Genomic DNA, 19,026 nt, shown 5'->3' on the forward strand with positions numbered 1-19,026 from the left:
TGGCATTTTGGCCATAAAGGCCTGCTTCTTGCACTCTTCTCTGTACAGTTCCTGTTGAGAAGTTTCTGCTACATGATGTCTGTGCATCATTTATGAGGGCTGTTCTGAGGTGCTGTCAATTTTCAGTTTGAGTCTGTAAACTGATGAACTTATCTTCTACAGCAGAGGTAATTCTTGATCTTCCTTTCCAGTGGCATTTCTCATGAGTCAGTTTCTTCATATCAATTAATGGTTTTCATGACTGCGCATGAGGATACTTTTTAAGGTTCTAGAAATTTTCCACACTGGCTGGCTTTCATATCTTAAAGTAATGGAGGTTTTTGCCATATTCTAGCTTGGAGCAGTTGTGGAATAGGGCTCTGCACTGTATGGAACTGTGTACCAACACTGCCTCTGCCAGACACACTTGATGGTCACAAACACTTTCTGAAGGTTGATGATTCCACAAGAGATCTCTTGCTGAGACCTACCAGTTCATAGGAAGGCTTTCCAGGTGAATCCTGATAAAGCTGCTTGAGCGAATGCCAAGGGTATGTGCAAAACTATCAGTAAGAACGGCTGCAGGCGAGTCTATGAGAAATCATTCGAGTTCTGACTTGAACAGACCTATTTAATAACAGGTCAGTGTGCTAGCCGATCAAAAATTGGACAGCACACCTCCGATTTATACCCTCATTTGCATGAGCCCTAATAGTGGGAGACTTTGAGAAATCTAAGGTTTGCCCATGTACTCTGGTTTACTTCACACTTGCTTTATGCCTTGTTTCCATATGTGTCTCTTTGGTTTTGTCTAAGGCCAGGATCACACATGTGAGGAATACGGCCGAGTCTCGCATGTTAATATCCATGTATTGCTATGCAGCTGCACGCTCCATTCCGAGAGCTGGGTATTAACATGCAAGACTCGGCCGTATTTCTCACATGTGTGATTCCGGCCTAAGGCCTCGTTCCCACTTGCGTATGAACTCGGCGAGTGCAACGAGAGAAAAAATCGTATTGCACCTCGCCAATGTTATTCAGTGAGACAGTGCGCATCTGCGATATTTTACTCTGTCGCCTCATTGGGGGACACATAACCATAGGTGTTATGCTGCTGTTCACTAGGAGGCGACACTATGCATAATCTGAAAAAGATTAACTATGGCTCCTCCTCTGCAGTATACACCCCTGGACGGCGTCAGCCTTCTCCAGTTTTTGCTTAGTGTCGCATAGGAGGCACACCTAAAGATTTTTTCCGTTTTTTATTTTTTTCCGTTTTTATCCTGACGGACTACAGATGAAGAAAAGTGGGTCTCCTGCGAGACCCCGGCATGGCTCCTTCCTCGGCCCCTATTACAGGGTGCCCGGTTGAAGTTGAGGTGGCTATTCCCCATGTCGCTCCTTCCCCAGTCCCTCGGATACTGGTTCGAAGTCGAGGCCCCCCTCCTTCCTCAATTCCTCAATGGTGACAGCAGCACCCTCCCTAATCCCCCTCTGGGGGCATTAGGTTGAGACCCCTCAGGTAGGGCCTGTACAAGGCAGCATTCTGTGGCTTCAAAGCCAGGGACCTCCAGCCCAGCTGCGGGCTCCTGTAGGGGCCAGGGGAGAGTGCACGCAGTCATAGCACACACACACACACACAGGGCTCCTGTGCCCCTGTCTCTGCGGCAGCGCCAGCTCCATAGCGTGTCAGGGGGACTCCTCACAGGGCCCCGCTCCTGTTACTAGCCCCACTGCTATCCTGCCTTTAGATCCGGGGGGGTCTGGTTTAGATCGGACATCCGCGCCGGCCTGGAGCCCTTCTGGGCATCAGACTTCAAATTTAGACCGCGGCTTCGGCCTAGCTGAAGCCACCGCCTCCTCCCCCGGCCCGCCCCCCGGATGACAAATATGACACCTTACAGTGTCATAGAAGGGGCGAATCGAGACAGGGCTCGTTTTTAAATAGCTCTGCGCGCCCTTTTCAGCTCTCCGCCCCCTTCCTCTTCGTCCTCTCAGCGGCCATTTCTGGGTCAGAATTGCTGCAGGAGAAGGCATTGTGACGACAGCAGCACGTCAGCCAGTCTCCGGGGGGCACAGTGCTGTGAATCTACGGCGCTGGACCTAGGGGCACCCTGGTGGGGTAAGATCACAGCTGGGTTTTCTTACTGGGCTGTGAATCCATATTCCCTATAAGGCTCCCCTATAGGTTTCCTCTGCATAGCCACCCCTGTAGGGCCCTTTGCATAGCCAGCCCTTCTGCACTCGGTGCACTATGACGGGCTCGAGGTACAAGAGAACCAGGCAGGACTGCTTTTATGCATTCTGCACAGCCTGCAAAACCACTCTCCCCAGTGGCAACACATACCCGCACTGCCGGGATTGTATCCAAAATACTGGGTCAGAACCCCAAGAGACTCCTACAAATGCTTCAGCGTCTGCTACCACGCCGGAATGGGCTACTCAAATGTCGCAGTCTATGACGCAGTCCATAGATAACCTGACCTCCACATTACTCCAGGCTCTGCAGGTTCATGTCTCGGCTATGAGCGTTACCCAGCAAAGGGACCGCTCCACTCAGGGACAGGCTGTTTCTGGCTCTCCCAGACGTAAGCGGACCCACAGGTCGCGTTCATTTGCGTCATCCCATAGCACATGGTCATCCCCCTCTAGGGAGAGACACCGTAGTTCCAGGTCACCTAGACCGTCCCCTGCTAGGGACAGACAACGCAGATCTCCAGCGATCCCTGACCACAGGAGGCCTCCGCCCCAGTTCGCCCACCAGGGAACGCCTCAGCGATACGCAGGATTCGGAAGGCATCTGTGACTCCGACTCAGACAACAAAACGGAGAGGTCTCTGGTCCCCGGTACCCCTAGCAATGCAGCGCTAGTTGAGGACATTATCTCTTCCATCCATCGGGTGCTGGACATTTCTGATTGACCCTCGGAAGCCCCAGAACACAAGATTTGCTTTGAAGGTGTTCTGAAACCGCCTAAGGTCTTCTCTAATCACCCGGAATCTCAGGCGATACTAAGCAGTTTTCGTAGCCCGAGAAGAAATTCACCAATCGCAAATATTTGGAGGCAAGGTACCCTTTCCCACAGAAGGACACCAAGGAGTGGACAGATCCGCCCGAAGTGGACCCTCCAGTCTCTAGTCTAGCAGCACAGACCCTCCTGTCACTACCAGATAGCTTAACCCTTAGAGACGCAGCAGACCGGCAGGTAGAACGCATGGATCGTTCAATTTTCGAAGCGGCAGGAGCCTCCCTGGCTCCCGCGTTCGCTTCAGTCTGGGCGGCCAAAGCCATTCTGGCTTGGGCCAAAAATTTGCAGGATGGCCTCCAAGCTTCCAATCCTGAGCTGTCAGACCAAGCGGTTCAAATAGCAGTGGTAGCAGATTACATGCTTCATGCAGCTCTGGATTCCGCAAGAGGTGTAGGGGGAATAGCATTAAACGCCATCACTATCCGGCGTATCCTTTGGCTACGGGAATGGAAAGCAGACACTGCCTCGAAAAAGTCCCTCACACACCTCCCGTACCTCAGTGGGCGACTTTTCGGTGAAAAGTTGGACACAATGATATCCAATGCCACTGGGGGGAAGAGTACCTCTCTCCCTCAACTAAAACCTAAACGCACGTTCAAAAGGCGAAACCAAACACAAAATTCGGAATTCTTCAGGCTGGTCCGTCTCGCGTCCAGCACAAAATCATAACCGCTCTCCCCGCAGGGACAACCCATGGGCGGCGCAGAGGCCGGACAGGACCTGGCAGCCGAAAGCAGGACTGGCAAAGCCCAAAGGAGGAAAACCTCAGACTTTCTCCTCATCATGACTCACGAACTCCGGAAGACACCCCACCCATAAGCGGACGACTTTTACTCTTTCAGCAAGTCTGGCTGCCTATTACAGAAGACAGGTGGGTCAGGGAAATGGTGTCTTACGGATACAAGATAGAGTTCACTTCCAGCCCACTGAACCGGTTCTTCCTCTCTGTTCCCCCCAAGCCGCCAGACAAGGCTCGTGCCTTCCGCCACGCGGTTTCCTCCCCCCTCCTTCAAGCAGGAGTCATAGTACCGGTTCCCGCAACCGAGCGCTTCCGAGAGTTCTACTCCAATCTATTTGTAGTCCCCCAAAAAAGAGGCAGCGTACGGCCCATACTGGACCTGAAACAACTCAACAAATATGTACGGGTTCGTCATTTCCGCATGGAGTCCCTTCAGTCCATCATTGAGTCTATGGAGCAGGGAGAATTTCTCGCCTCCATAGGCATACAGGACGCATACCTGCACATACCGATTGCTCCCGCCCATCAGAGACTTCTCAGGTTCGCTATCGACCAGGATCACTACCAGTTCGTGGCTCTCCCGTTCGGACTCGCCACGGCTCCCAGAACGTTTACAAAAATCATGGCAGCCACCATGGACGTTCTACACTCCAGAGGCATAGTAGTCGTTCCATACCTAGGCGACCTTCTTATCAAGGCTCCCACCTTCAAGGACTGCGAGGTCAGCGTGTCAATCACAATCAACACTCTGAGTCGCCTGGGCTGGTTAGTCAACTTACAAAAGTCATCGATTACCCCGAGTCAGTCTCTGACATTCCTGGGGATGCTATTCGACACCTCCAGGGGTCTGGTGCTCCTTCCCAGGAACAAGGCACTGGCTCTCCGTCTGGGAGTTCGCATACTCCTCCGCAATCCCTCCCGATCTCTCTGGTTTGCCATGAGAGTCCTCGGCAGGATGGCAGCAGCAATTGATGCAGTACCATTTGCCCAGTTTCATCTCAGACCCCTTCAACTAGCCATCCTCAAGTCCTGGGACAGGAATTCTTTCTCCCTCGACAGGGAGTTCCGGCTAACATCGAAAACCAGGAGGTCCCTGCACTGGTGGCTCAAGCCAACCTCGCTTGCAAGGGGAAAATCCTTTCTCTGAGGTCAATGGAAGGTTCTGACCACCGACGCAAGCCTGACAGGTTGGGGTGCGGTGCACCTACATCACAGGGCACAAGGCAAGTGGTCAACACTGGAAGCGACCATGCCCATCAACGTCCTGGAGATTCGGGCCATCTTCCTGGCACTGAGAGCCTTTCATCACTTGCTGGCAGCCTCTCATATCAGAATACAGTCGGACAATGCCACGGCGGTGGCATATGTTAATCACCAAGGCGGAACCCGCAGTACCCAGGCGATGAGGGAAGTGGCACATATCCTCCACTGGGCGGAAGACATGAGGCCGGTACTCTCTGCGGTCCACATTCCGGGTGTGGACAACTGGGAAGCAGACTTCCTCAGCAGACAAGGAATGGACTCGGGGGAGTGGTCTCTCCATCCCGAAATTTTTCACCAGATCTGCCGTCGCTGGGGGACTCCGGACATGGACCTAATGGCATCCCATCTCAATGCCAAGGTCTCCAACTTCATGGCCAGGACACGCGATCTGCGATCGCTTGGAGCAGATGCCCTGGTTCAGGACTGGATCCAGTTCCAGCTTCTGTACATTATTTCCTCCCCTCCCTGTGATCTCCAGAGTTGTGAGGAAGATCAAACAAGAGGGAGTTCCAACCATCCTGATCGCGCCAGACTGGCCCAGAAGTACATGGTACGCCGACATTGTACAACTTACAGCAGACGCCCCCTGGCGTCTCCCCGACCATCCCGATCTTCTGTCACAAGGCCCGTTCCACCACCAAAACTCAGGGGCTCTCAATTTGACGGCGTGGCCCTTGAACCTGGGTTCTAACCCAGGCAGGGCTCTCACCGGACGTCATTAAGACCATGCTCAGGGCACGGAAGCCAGCCTCCGCCAAGATTTATTACCGTACCTGGAGAGCTTTCTTTACCTGGTGCGAATCTCACGGCCAGATTCCACTCCCTTATTCCCTCCCCAAGGTACTTGGTTTTCTTCAATCGGGCCTGGACGCCAGGCTATCCCTAGGCTCGCTTAAGAGCCAGGTGTCAGCGCTCTTAGTGCTTTTCCAGAGGCGCATTGCTAACAAGCCGCAAGTAAGGACTTTTCTCCAAGGAGTTTCCCGATTAGTTCCCCCCCCTACAAACGTCCACTGGAAACGTGGCACCTCAACCTGGTCCTGACAGCATTGCAGGCACCACCTTTCGAACCCCTTAAGGAAGTCTCACTCCGCATTCTATCACAGAAGGTGGTTTTTCTGGTGGCAATCACCTCGCTACGCAGGGTGTCTGAATTGTCAGCACTCTCCTGCAGACGGCCCTTCCTAGCCTTTCACCAGGACAAGGTGGTTCTCCGTACAGTCCCATCCTTCCTTCCGAAGGTTGTGTCCAACTTCCACCTCAATGAGGAAATTTCACTGCCATCCCTTTGCCCGGTTCCGGTTCATAGAGTGGAGAAGGCTCTGCATACGCTTGACCTCATCAGGGCATTGCCTATATAAGTGTCTAGGACTGCGCCCTTCCGGAAGTCTGATTCCCTTTTCCTTCTTCCGGAAGGCGTTCGCAAGGGTCTGCCGACTTCCAAAGCTACCCTTGCCTGGTGGATCAAGTCCACCATACAAGAGGCTTACCGCCTTAACAATTCTCTTCCGGACGGTATCACGGCACACTCTACGCGGGCGGTAAGGGCCTCCTGGGCCATTCGGCACAACAGGTGTGTAAGGCGGCCACTTGGACTAGCCTACACATGTTTACGAAACACTACAGAGTTCATACCCAGTCCTCAGCGGACGCGAGCCTGGCTAGACGGGTTCTGCAGGCGGCGGTGCCCAAAGTTTAGGGACCTGTCAGCACAATATTCGTCTATTGCTTCCCACCCAGGGACTGCTTTGGGACGTCCCATGGTGCTGTGTCCCCCAATGAGGTGACAGTAAATGAGATTTTTGTGTACTCACCATAAAATCTCTTTCTCTTAGCCTCTAATTGGGGGACACAGCTGCCACCCTGTTGCCCTTATGGGCCGTTGTTATGGTTGAGTTCTCATATTGTTCTTTGAGCTCGTACATAGTGGCCTTCTTACAGGCATGGTTATGTTGTTTCTGTTATGTTCCTCCTAATGCTTTTGCACAAAACTGGAGAAGGCTGATGCCGTCCAGGGGTGTATACTGCAGAGGAGGAGCCATAGTTAATCTTTTTCAGATTATGCATAGTGTCGCCTCCTAGACAGCAGCATAACACCCATGGTTCTGTGTCCCCCAATTAGAGGCTAAAAGAAAGAGCTTTTACGGTGAGTACACAAAAATCTCCTTTTTTTTTTTTTTTTTAGTTTTATTAGGTTTTTTTTTTCCTAAGCTGAAATCGGACTGAGGAAAAAAAAAACATAACATGTTGCGTATATCAGCCAATGCAAGTCAAAGGGTGCGAAAGAAAAAAACAGACGGCACGCGTACGCTATCCAATTTTTATGAATACATTACCATTCTGTAGCATAGAACACTGTAAAACGGCCCTGTAAATGATTGTAGAAAAATAGTTGCGGAGAAAAAAAACACGTTGCATATGGATTCTAAGTGAGAAAAATTGCATTGTACTTGTATGACACTCGTCCTATTCTTCTGAATCAATATCAAAGCTATATATATATATATATATATATATATATATATATATATATATATATATATATGTGTGTGCTAGTGGAAGCGATGCGTAAATCTACAATGTGCACATTCTGATAAGAACAAGGAAAGCCTTTTCATGAACAGCTGTGTCTAAGCATGGAAGGTGGCAGATCTCAATATTTCCAGCAATAGGAATTATTCTATGTTGGAAAGTATGTCCTATTGTGGGAGCTATTTCTGACTATGGGGCTTTGACTGTGTCCCGTTTTAGGTTGCATATCAGCCCTTTAACTATTCGATCACATATATATGTGGCCACAAGATTCTAGTGTAGTACAGGTAAATTTGCAGAAAGCGTCTGAGACTGAGAGCATGTAAACCCACTCCTTGCGGTGTCCCAGATTTTTTAGAACATGTGCGACCACTGAGAAATGTTTAGAAGCTGTGATTTCCTTCAAAATAGCGGTCGCTATTGGCTTGACAGAAAGCTGCATCATTCACAGGCCAGATTTTCCCTTTTGGTAATTTCAGCAAATAAACAGTTATAACAATATCTGCATGCTCTAGCTGGATATATAGTGTATCGGCAGCATATATTTCATAGTATGGCATATCTAAATTACAAGAACACATTTATGTATATTTTCCTTGACTTATTTTTCCCCACCAACCAGTGTTTCTTCCCCCAAGAAAAAGAAACGCGATGATGGGTTACGTGATCATCTTACTGGCTGCGCCCGTAGTGAGGGATACTATAAAATTGATCATAAGGACAAAGCAAAATACCTCATTAACAATCGCTCTATGACTGAAGAACCTTTAAATGATACCCAGGTATGAAATTGCTACACCTGAAAGCACAGAACATAAGGACTAGTAGCTCAAAGTTTTGTTCTACACCCTGCTAGTATGGGCAGTAAGGACACATGCAATTATTATGAGCACATTTCCCTTTCTGCCTCCTCTTTTGGTTTTCCGCTATCCCAGTGTAATGTACTTATACTGTTTATCTCTTAAATGCCTTTCTGTCCAGGGGAAGAGCATCCCAGCTCAGCCTCACACCTCCACCCGAGCAGGTTCAGAGAGAAGATCTGAACAGCGTCGGCTGCTCTCCTCCTTCACTGGAAGCTGCGACAGCGATCTGCTTAAATTTAATCAACTCAAGGTAAGGAAGTGGCTTTTATTTTTAAAGGGAATCTGTCACCTAATTTTAGCCCTAATATCTGCGGCCACCGCCATCAGGGGCTTATCTGCAGCATTCTGTAATGCTGTAGATAAGCCCCCGATGAAACCTGGTCTGCCTGCGTTAACAGACATTCGATCACTGATCGGTCTTTGTAAATTGACCCTTAAATTGCAGTCCATTTGGATCCTCTGAGACTCTGTAGTCTTCAGAACCAATACTTTATTGGGACAATAGCGTTTCGCAGCATATGGTGAAGAATCCGACCGTTCAGCTTTTCTTATTTAAATTCCATTGTAAACGGAGCATAGATTTGTAGACATTTTATGAATGTGTTTTACTGATTTCAGTTTCGCAAGAAGAAAATACGTTTCTGCAAGAGCCATATTCACGACTGGGGCCTTTTTGCCATGGAGCCAATTGCTGCGGATGAGATGGTCATTGAATATGTGGGACAGAATATTCGTCAGGTAAGATGGTTGCCAACAGGATATCATTTCTAAGCTGAGTCTGTGATTTTGATTTCAGTAAAAAATAACCAGTTTCTTTTTTCCCGTCAGGTCATTGCTGATATGCGGGAAAAGCGATACGAGGATGAAGGGATCGGGAGCAGCTACATGTTTAGGGTGGATCATGACACCATCATCGATGCCACTAAATGTGGGAATTTTGCTCGGTTTATTAACCATAGTTGTAATGTAAGTTGCATCTTTTTGTCTACTTTTTTTATTTTAGATGTTTGTTGAAATAGTTCAAACGTTTTACTTCTAGACCTTATTGATTCTGTCAGCAGTGTGAAAGGACATCATACTATGTACATCCTTGCACATATTAATTATTCCATTTGGATTTGAAATGCAAAAAGTAACTTTCTAAATTGTCTTCCTTACAAATATTCTACTATTTTGCTACTACAGAATGTCTGCAAGCCTTTTATTCAGCCCATGCACCTGCAAGAAAAAGTTACTAATCTGTCCTTTCTTACTGTTGGAGATAGGAGTATAGAGGGGGTTGTACATGTTTCTCCACAGCATGGGGTGGTGGGGGAGTATCAACAATCTCAGGAAGGACATGGTACACAGGCTGTAGAAAAGAAGGAAAGCACATGAAGTGGAAATAAGTGCGGGATAGAATCTAAGCTGTGCTGATATATGATTGATCACCGCAGCACCCAGGATACGCTTGGACATCTCATATGCAGCCTATATTACTTGGAGAGACACTCCCACAAGAGTGTAATGGCTGTGTCTGACCTTGCAGGAACACGGTCTGATCATACCACAGCTCCTGGGCAGGGGAGGAAGCAAAAGAGTATACAGACAGGACAGCAGAGGATCACAGCTGATTCTTTTTGTGAGGTAAAACATTTCCCAGCCTGTTTCTATACAATGTTTTACTTAAAAGAAAGAATCCGCTGTGATCTCCTGCTGTAAGGTCTGTATACTTTTCCTCCTCCCCTGCCCAGGAGCTGCAGTATGATCAGACCATGTCCCTGTACAGTCCTACACAGCCATTACACCATACACAGCAGGGGCACATTTATAAGATTATCTCATCACAGGAACCTTTTTTTTCAATTGTGGAACTTATTATTATTCCAAGATCTATTGATCTATTGATAGAGACACTAACCAAGCTTTTGTGGAGTGGTGTCAGAGGAACCACCTTAGGATTAATTCCGGGAAGACCAAGGAATTGGTGGCGGACTTTCGCAAGTGAAAAAATGCACCAGTAGTGGTGAACATTAAGGGAAATGACATTGAGATTGTCGACACCTATAAGTACCTTGGTGTGATTCTCAATAATAAGCTGGACTGGGCCCATCACTTGGATGCAGTGTACAGGAAGGGCCACAGTAGGCTTTATCTGCTCAGAAGGCTGAGAGCCTTCGGAGTTAGGGGGGCACTCCTTGCATCCTTCTTCAACTCTGTTGTGGCATCAGTCATCTTCTTTGGTGTGGCGTGCTGGGGTAGTGGCATATCAACCAGGGACAGGAATAGGCTGGACAAACCGATTAGAAGGGCCAGCTCTGTCCTGGGATGCCCCCTTGATCCAGTTCAGGAAGTAGGCGACAGGAGGATACTGGCCAAGGTGAGCTACATGGTGCAGAATGATTCCCATCCCATGCATGAGACCGTGACAAAGATGTGCAGTACTGTCAGTGACCGGCTACTTCATCCTAAATGTGAGAGGGAGCGCTATCGAAAGACCTTCCTTCCTGCTTCAGTTAGGCTGTATAACCAGCACTGTCCAAAACGGAGAACGACCCAAACAGTGAACTGATAGTCCGGTTATATCTTTTTTTTTCGTATATGTACCTACCTACTGTCAGTGTAATGTCTTTATGTATCTGTACTTGTTCCTACCTTGCTGCTGTAATGCTCTGAATTTCCCCATGGTTGGACGATTAAAGGATTATCTTATCTTATTAAAATTAGGGTTTTTCTCATGAACAAACTTAAAGTGTTGGAAATAGACTCCATATGTTTATTGGTCACTCTTTATTGTTTTTCAGCCTAATTGCTACGCAAAGGTCATCACTGTGGAGTCTCAAAAGAAGATTGTCATCTACTCCAAACAATACATTAATGTGAATGAAGAGATCACATACGATTACAAGTTCCCTATAGAGGACGTTAAGATCCCTTGTCTTTGCGGCGCAGAGAATTGCAGGGGGACATTGAATTAAATTGTCCCTTACCTGTCAATGCACCTTTCAGCCATAGCGGACTGCAAGTAAGAGGTGTAAGTTGCACTTTTGCCAAAAAAAAAAAAACTACAAAAAAAAACAAACGGTTTCGCACTTCTCTTGGGCTCCTGAACAAGAAGGGCACATGTACATCATGACATTGCTTCTGATTGTAAAGACCCTGGTGCTCTTTATTTTTATTTTCTTTGACTTTTCATCTTTAACATTGAAAAGGTGATACCACTTAGTGGCACAGAAAACGTGTGGAAAACAGAGAAACCGATCGCAACAATTTTCTCCAGACTAATATTAATCTAGTGGAGGTCATAATTCGGTACCTTCTTTTTTTATGCCATAATGCTGCTAGTTTCCTCATCAGATACGCACCATAAATACGAAGAGGTAATACTGTAATGGTATCCATTGGAAATAGATGTTACCCTTTAACTTTCAGAAAGGGATTCCCTTTTTATACATTATTAATCTTTTGACGTGAGATAAGCTTTTGCTTTGTATAATATTTCCCTTCTTATTTATTTAAATAATCTTAGTCTTTTCCTCTCTTCTTCCAACTTTTAGCGAAATTTAACAAAAGTCCAAGACTAATTTTGAAGGAGTGATCCTTGATCTTGTCCTTGCCATTTGGAAACTGGCATGTCAAACTCCCTTACACATTATTTATTCACTGCTGCAATTGGGAAAAGGCATCATGGTGCCATGAAAGAAGCGAAGTTTCTGCGTAGTGCAGGGACTTATGCCAGCGTTTATAGTACAGCAAAGATTATTGTGTCTTTTGTAAGCGTTTTCCATGGGCTGTAGGTAGTGACCATTTACGTTTTTATAAAAATCAGTGCATCTCAAATAACTTTGATTCATGGCATAGATGCCCATGTGTATGAATGATAGCTAGGCCACATTGGAATAAGTCAGAAATATGGGCCTTGCTTAGTGCTATGACCGCATTCACATTGGTATCTGATGTACCAAGGTGTAGGTGATAATGGGAAATTAATGAAAAACATCACACATTTTATTTTAAGTTTATGCTATTCTAATCCAGTGTTTGTTCAGAATCCTATGTTGCTCACAATAGGTCAGAGATGTGTAGTTCCTAGCAGATAAAATTTCAGCCTTACCACAGTTTGAGTACTATTCTCCTCCCTTCTGTGATGACTATTCCCAGGGTAAATGAGGCTTGGCTTACCTTCTCTGTATGCAAGCAATAAGTCAAACGCCATTTGCCTCATGAATGGTGATGTAACGTCACGGAAGGAAGCAGTAGACTGCGTGCTGTAAGGCTGAGGCTTGATGGCTATGGTGAGTGATATAGGATATGGGACGAAACAAATATATTTGGATGTCAAGTGGTAAGCGTAAGCACCTTTGAAACATAGGATGGGATGTCGCTTAGAAGAGATGGTTGGGAATAACGAGTAGGGTGATTGCTTTGTCAAGTAGAGTTATGCTTTAGCTTTCCACATTGCAGTGTTGCATATTGATAATCTGCGTGTTAGGTCATCTACAGTTGTCCATGGTCAGGAAGGACTTAAGATCTAACTCGCTGTTCCTTCTCACTATATTTACCATACAGGGGTAACCTGCACATTTCTAGCACCATGAACAGTTCCTTGTCACCTTTTAGGGTCAAATTTTGTTCTGTTGGCTTCCCAGACTCTCTGTAATGTGACGGAGAGTCACTGTTTACTATTTACAAACTAGTGGCAAATGATCGTTTGATATGGGCAGCCAGGTGAAAAGTTCTCACATCTTTTCTTCCTTTCTAAAGCTTGATGTAACGGCATTTCATGAAGTATTAGCTAATCTTGTGTATTGTATTTTGGTACTTTATTCAGCTTGCTCAGCATTAGTTTGACTTGGACAGTGCCCTTTTATCCTTCTTTTGGCCGCTGCATTCTTACACATGGGTATTTTTGAACGGCATCTATTGTAAGACAACCTTTCCAATTATGTTTAGGTCTGACTTGTGTTGAAAACGTTGTGTCACATCACCACTTCTCGGTATTCTGAATCTAAACCAATAATCTAATGATCCTATTTTTCAGATGCTTCCAAAAACAATAGCGCTTCTAAGTGTAATATTTAAGCTTTTGCAAAGCTTAAGGTGTTTTCTAGAATTAAGAGTAATGGAGCTTCAAGGTAATGTTACATCTGTCATGAAACATGTCCACAGTTTTAGCTCTACTGAAATTGCACAGTAACAGTGTCAGGTACTCCGCTTCTCGCCCCTCCCCACGTTAACTTGAGATGTTTTATTTTGCTTGAGACTGGAATTTGTCTTCCAAAGGTTTGCAGTTAATAGATGTAAAGTTAGAACCATTAGATTTCACCTGTCAGTATTTGTAAAATAAGAAAGTATGCAGGTTACATAGTGATCCCTAAAACCCAAAATTGCTCTAGAATGAAGATCATCATCACAGATATTGAAATGGTATGTAATTGAATCATGGCTTGTTTTTTCAAGATGTCTGGCTGCTATACATATTGGTAGACATTGTTCTTTGACCCTGTACTTGAAGTTGACCTATTTGACACACTCCCAGTTTAGCCATTTTGATTGCTTTATCATTATGCAACCTTTTGTTTTACAGCTTAAAAAAAGACTAGAGATGAATGAATCGATTTCTCAAGACCTTGACTTAACACTCATATCTTTGATCTGTGGCCATAGGACAGGAGCTCTTCGAATCACCTTTTAACCGTTGGCATCCCCGTTTCTTCTGATTAGCCAGCTAGGTGTGACGGTTTGTGTTCGTCACGCTGCAGCGTTGACATCGAGCTAGGCTGTCTGATCAATAGAAGAGTTTGGTGGATCCTGGTCGCTAGGAGTTAGTCTGTGGGGCTTCCGCTCAGCGGCCACTGATTGCTGAGATGTGGCCACTAAACTCATGCTCCTGTTAATTAGTTTAACGGGTTCAGATGGAAGCTATCCATTCACGTCAGATGAACATTTACAGATTTGTTTGAGATTTGCCATTTAATGCTTGGCTTTTCGCCGATGCTCATTTGTTGTTGGAGATAAAGTGAAAAGTGAGAGAAGTCTAAATGTTGCAGTGGAATTAAATATATAAAACTAGCGCAAAATCAAGGATATCTTCATAGCAGGAAGGCAGATCAGTTCTTCAATATCTTGTTTAACAGAAAAATGTAAGACTCTGATGAGTAGTTTTTAGACATGGGGTTCAATGTGCAGGTCTTCGCTTTTTCTTTTATATAGTTGATAGGTCAGATTTAATACAGGTTATACACTAATATTTACCAGCATTTGTGATGACTTGATTTAGGACTTAAGGGTGAATTGTAATTCATCCTAAATAAGCTCATCACCAAAATTTACTGGTGCAAAAATTTGGTTTCTGCTGTCCTAGATGGGACATGGCATAACTGCTACTCAGCTGCTTGTCCATCTCTCCCATCAGTACAACCTGGCGGCGAGACAGTGCTTTACAATGATCGCCTATTGATTGGTGAAAGGGCATGTTTCTGTCATCCTGTCTGGCTCAAATTACATAGATCTAAAAAGAGACTGGCTTAGAAAACCCTCTTTCAGATAACCTAATAGAGCATTGCAAATTAATTATGTACATTACATGGACAGCCCATTGACTTCCATAAAAATGGTATAATTCTTGGTTTTCCCTGTAGTGGCAGGGTAAATGAAGACTTTCTACCGGGTTCCTATGCAGATTACAGCTGATTAATTATGTATCCCTGCTCACCCTGTGGTTGTTCAGGCATAGGTTTTTTATGACCTATCTACAAGATAGGTCATCAACACCGGATCTGTAGGGTCCAATATCCCGGTCCTCCTCACCAATCAGCTGTTTTTTGCTTCGTTGAAGGCCATATGTAGACATTTTGCCAGCTACTGCAGTGCAGCTTCTACTCAGAACTACAAGCTGTGCTGCCTTGCGTGCTACGCTTTGAATGGATCTACACTCGCTGGCTCTGTTCAAAGTGTTTACACCCAACTGGAGCAAAAACTACTACTTGGTTGAGGTGCAGGGAGTCGAACCCCCACTGATCACCTGTCTAATAATCATCAAGTACCTGTGCCTGGGCAACCCCTTGAAGTTTAAGAGGACCGTTTTGAAAAATAATGTATTCTCAAAAGTGTACAACATGTGAACGTCCAAATATAAAGTTCTTGGCAATACTATTATCTGTCTTACAATCTCATACTGCTGCATTAACCATGTTACTGTAAAATAAATCTGGGTGGAGAACTTCTTGACTTAAGCCCATTTGAAGACGTAAACCTCTCCAGGTGAAATGCATAGGGTAGGCAGCTATATAGCCAGCGATGTATTTGGCTCTGTCTAATACAAAAAGTACTATATTCAGCCAAATACAAGACTACTATTCTTTCTTTGCCCTTCATGCAAATTTCAAAAGATATTTAAAATGGTTTCAAGTAAGACAGGTCCCATGTTTCAGATGCTTAGGAAAGGCGGCCAACCTCTTCAATACAGTAAATACATTTTAGCTTTCAAAAAGTAAATGTGAATGTTTATTTGTACAATAGAGAAATGTAAATTAAGAACCATGCGTACGTGTTTCGCCTCCTGTACATAATTTACCAGCTTCCCTTCTTCCCATTTTTGTTTTCTTTTCTTCCTTTTTTTTGTTCTTTAATAAATGCACTCATCTCAACATCAAGGTCACTTTTTACCAGTATAATATTTTTGTACAGGATCTTTGAATTTCTTCCATTTCACCTGTTTTTACACAAGGTAGCTGTTCACCAGAAAAAAAAAAATCTTTTTTTATTATTATTAAGAATTCAACAAAACAGCACTAATGTAACGGTTTTTGAAAATCTCACAGGGATAAGATCAGTGCATTTGTGTAAAAAGAAAAAAAAAAAATAAGGAAATTTAAGATCTTTATGTGCTTGTGTATATAGCTATATATATAAATGAAGAAAAGGTTTTCAGTGTACTTAGAAACTGCGTATCCTGTACAAGGTTTCACACAAAATCTCGAAACATTTGTTTCTTGTAGAAACAAGTTGACTTTTTTTTGCTGATTTCTTTGTATCTGAAGCAAGTGTGTAAATAATTTAAGCTGAATATTGTAATGTCAATTTTCTTTCTGAGTCACAGCTCAGTGCATAAGGATTTCTGTTCAATATTATGGATGTTATCCTGCCACAAAAATGCTGGCATCTGTCTACCATATTGAAAAGGAATCTGTAGCAAAGCAGCATTGTATAATGGCGTGAACGAGTAGAAGATTTTAGCTTGTGTCAAGCTTTATATAACATGTACATTCTGTATAAATACTTTTTTTTTTTTTTTTTTTTTTCGTCAAGCTAGGTTTGATTTAGAAGCATTAACAAATTGAATGGAAGAAATGGAGATTCCCTCCTCCCCCCTCACTCGAAGCATTGTGTATTTATTACATAGTAACTATAAACCATATGTATTAACACGTTTGTGGCCAGAAGCCTTGCAGAGCATAAGCTTCTCACTGCAAAAGTGTTGGCCCGTCTCATTGTTACAGATCGGAGAGGTTTCATTCTTAAAAACTGCCAGGAGCAAGGGCAAATCATCTGCAAAGCAATTCCAGCAGTTGCGTCGACAAACAAGTGAATTTTTCAATATTTCATAAATATATTTTTGTTTCATTCGTCAAATATTGCCATTCTAGTATTTGTTAAAATAAAACACTATAATGAATATTTTAAAGGGGTTGTTAAAAAAAGCAAAAAAAAAATCTAATGGCACACTGCTGAAAGTTTCATGGGATTATTTTGTATATAAGGATATTTTTAATTCACAAAAGTCTAAGGAAGAAAAAAAAAATCAACCAAGTGACCGGTTTTGCAATAAAAGAACTTATTTTTTCATTAGCTCCATTAGCTTTTGTTTTCAGATCTCTTCTACGGAGATTTTGCGGGTTCAATAAAAATTATTTTTTAAGAATCTTCTACATTTAGGGATTTTTTTGTGCATATGAAAACTGCCTTGGATATGTACTTTGTTTTTGAAGAAAGTGTTTTTTGTGGGTGTGTCTTGCCTGTATATATTTGTTCATATTTTTGTGAAATTCAATACTCTGTACCATTGTATTATAGTAATTTTTATAAAGCAAACCATAAATATACTCACTTTTCTTAAAGAAAACCGAAGTCTCATTGTGTATCGTTTCTTGTGTACAGTTTTACATTGTTGTTCTATACATATGACCCACCCACTGGAATGCATTAATAATGATGTAAAGGCAACAAACCACCTCTGTCTGGATTATGGACAGCTCAGAATAGACCATTGGGGACCACATTATGGGGTTGAACAGTACTTGAATAATATATTTGCTGGTCCGTTTTAGGGTAAGCAAACAACTGTTGTGCAAATCAGATCTCAAACCATCATTTACTTGATTTTCTGTCGTCTGTAATTATACACTGCTTAAATGGAAATAATCTTAAAAGTATTGTTAGCACAAAACGACTGTTCAAACTAAGCACAAGCAGTCAGAAAACATGTGGGTAAAGGGTTATTTCCACCCTCATCTGGCTTCTGTAAAGCTACAGCTGTCATCAGAGAAGGTGAGGGTGGAGATAAAGGGACACAAGTAATAATAATAAATTTTATTTCTATAGCGCCGACATATTCCGCAGCACTTTACATTTCAGAGGGGACTTGTACAGACAATATACATAACAGTAATCACACAGATCATAACACAGATCATAACAGATACCAAGAGGAATGAGGGCCCTGCTCGCAAGCTAACAATCTATGAGGAAAAAGGTAGACACGAAAGGTGATTGTATGGACCAGCCATAATGTTAAGTGTGTAACAGTACGGATACAGAGGGCTAATGGATGCATAAAGCATGTGGGAACATGATGCGGGGAACCTGGTTATGGTAAAACCTTTGGCTGTGCCACACAGGGATAGATTAGGTTAATGTGTTGAGGTGGTAGGCCAGTCTGAATAAATATAATTAGATTAAATATCATCTTTAGTAGAAAGTGGACAAATGGGGGGAACTGTGCAAACGGCAAACAAAGTGCAATAACACGCAGGTCAACCACAGTCAAACATAGGCTATTATCATAGACACTTAAGATGCTCAGTACAATATAAAGAGGCCTATACTATACCCAAATATGCTCCAGACTGGGACGAATGGTAAGGCAGTAACAAGGCTTAACTAAAAAAATGCACCTCTGAAACGGCTGCGCATAGCCTATCCAATGATAACCCCACCAAGAGGACTAATGCCCATCAAGTGTTATATACATGTGCTCCATGTCTTATCCGGCTAATTGCCAGTAAAATTCTAATGCTGCCAAAGGCACAACTAACCCCGCCATTGAGCACATGTATAGACGCGTGTTTCGGCGCGCTAGGCTCCTTCCTCTGGGCATAGATAACCGGCACATAACGCACACTTTTATATATGGCAACCGGATGTGCCGCAGACGTGTCGCCCGCGCGTCCCACTGCGGGTAACGCCTACCACCCATGACGCGACCGGAAACACGCGGGCCCACGTGATCAGAAACCCGTCATGTGCAGGGCCCACCACACAGAGAGAACAGCAAGCGCGGCACATAAAGAACACCGGTGGCCATCTTGCAAAAGGGCAAATAGAAGGGAAAAACATGCACAAACAAATATAATTAAAACAGAATA

The 19,026-nt window shown here is 44.3% G+C and overlaps 1 protein-coding gene across 2 annotated transcripts in view; it reads left to right on the plus strand.

The window, feature by feature from the left end:
- The window catches only part of SETD1B (SET domain containing 1B, histone lysine methyltransferase), a 68,505-nt gene extending 51,001 nt beyond the window's left edge, over positions 1 to 17,504 (plus strand). For both annotated transcript variants that reach the window (XM_073585992.1, XM_073585993.1), the window contains 5 exons: positions 8,153 to 8,320; positions 8,520 to 8,651; positions 9,020 to 9,139; positions 9,230 to 9,367; positions 11,185 to 17,504. In XM_073585992.1, coding sequence (XP_073442093.1) covers positions 8,153 to 8,320; positions 8,520 to 8,651; positions 9,020 to 9,139; positions 9,230 to 9,367; positions 11,185 to 11,358 — 732 coding nt within the window. In that variant the 3' untranslated portion in view covers positions 11,359 to 17,504. The remainder of the gene's footprint in view (positions 1 to 8,152; positions 8,321 to 8,519; positions 8,652 to 9,019; positions 9,140 to 9,229; positions 9,368 to 11,184) is intronic.
- The last annotated feature ends 1,522 nt before the right edge of the window (positions 17,505 to 19,026 follow it).

Source organism: Dendrobates tinctorius, unplaced genomic scaffold (genome assembly GCF_039654945.1).
Source record: "Dendrobates tinctorius isolate UK_male_01 unplaced genomic scaffold, ASM3965494v1 ptg000090l, whole genome shotgun sequence".
NCBI classification, from domain to species: domain Eukaryota; kingdom Metazoa; phylum Chordata; class Amphibia; order Anura; family Dendrobatidae; genus Dendrobates; species Dendrobates tinctorius.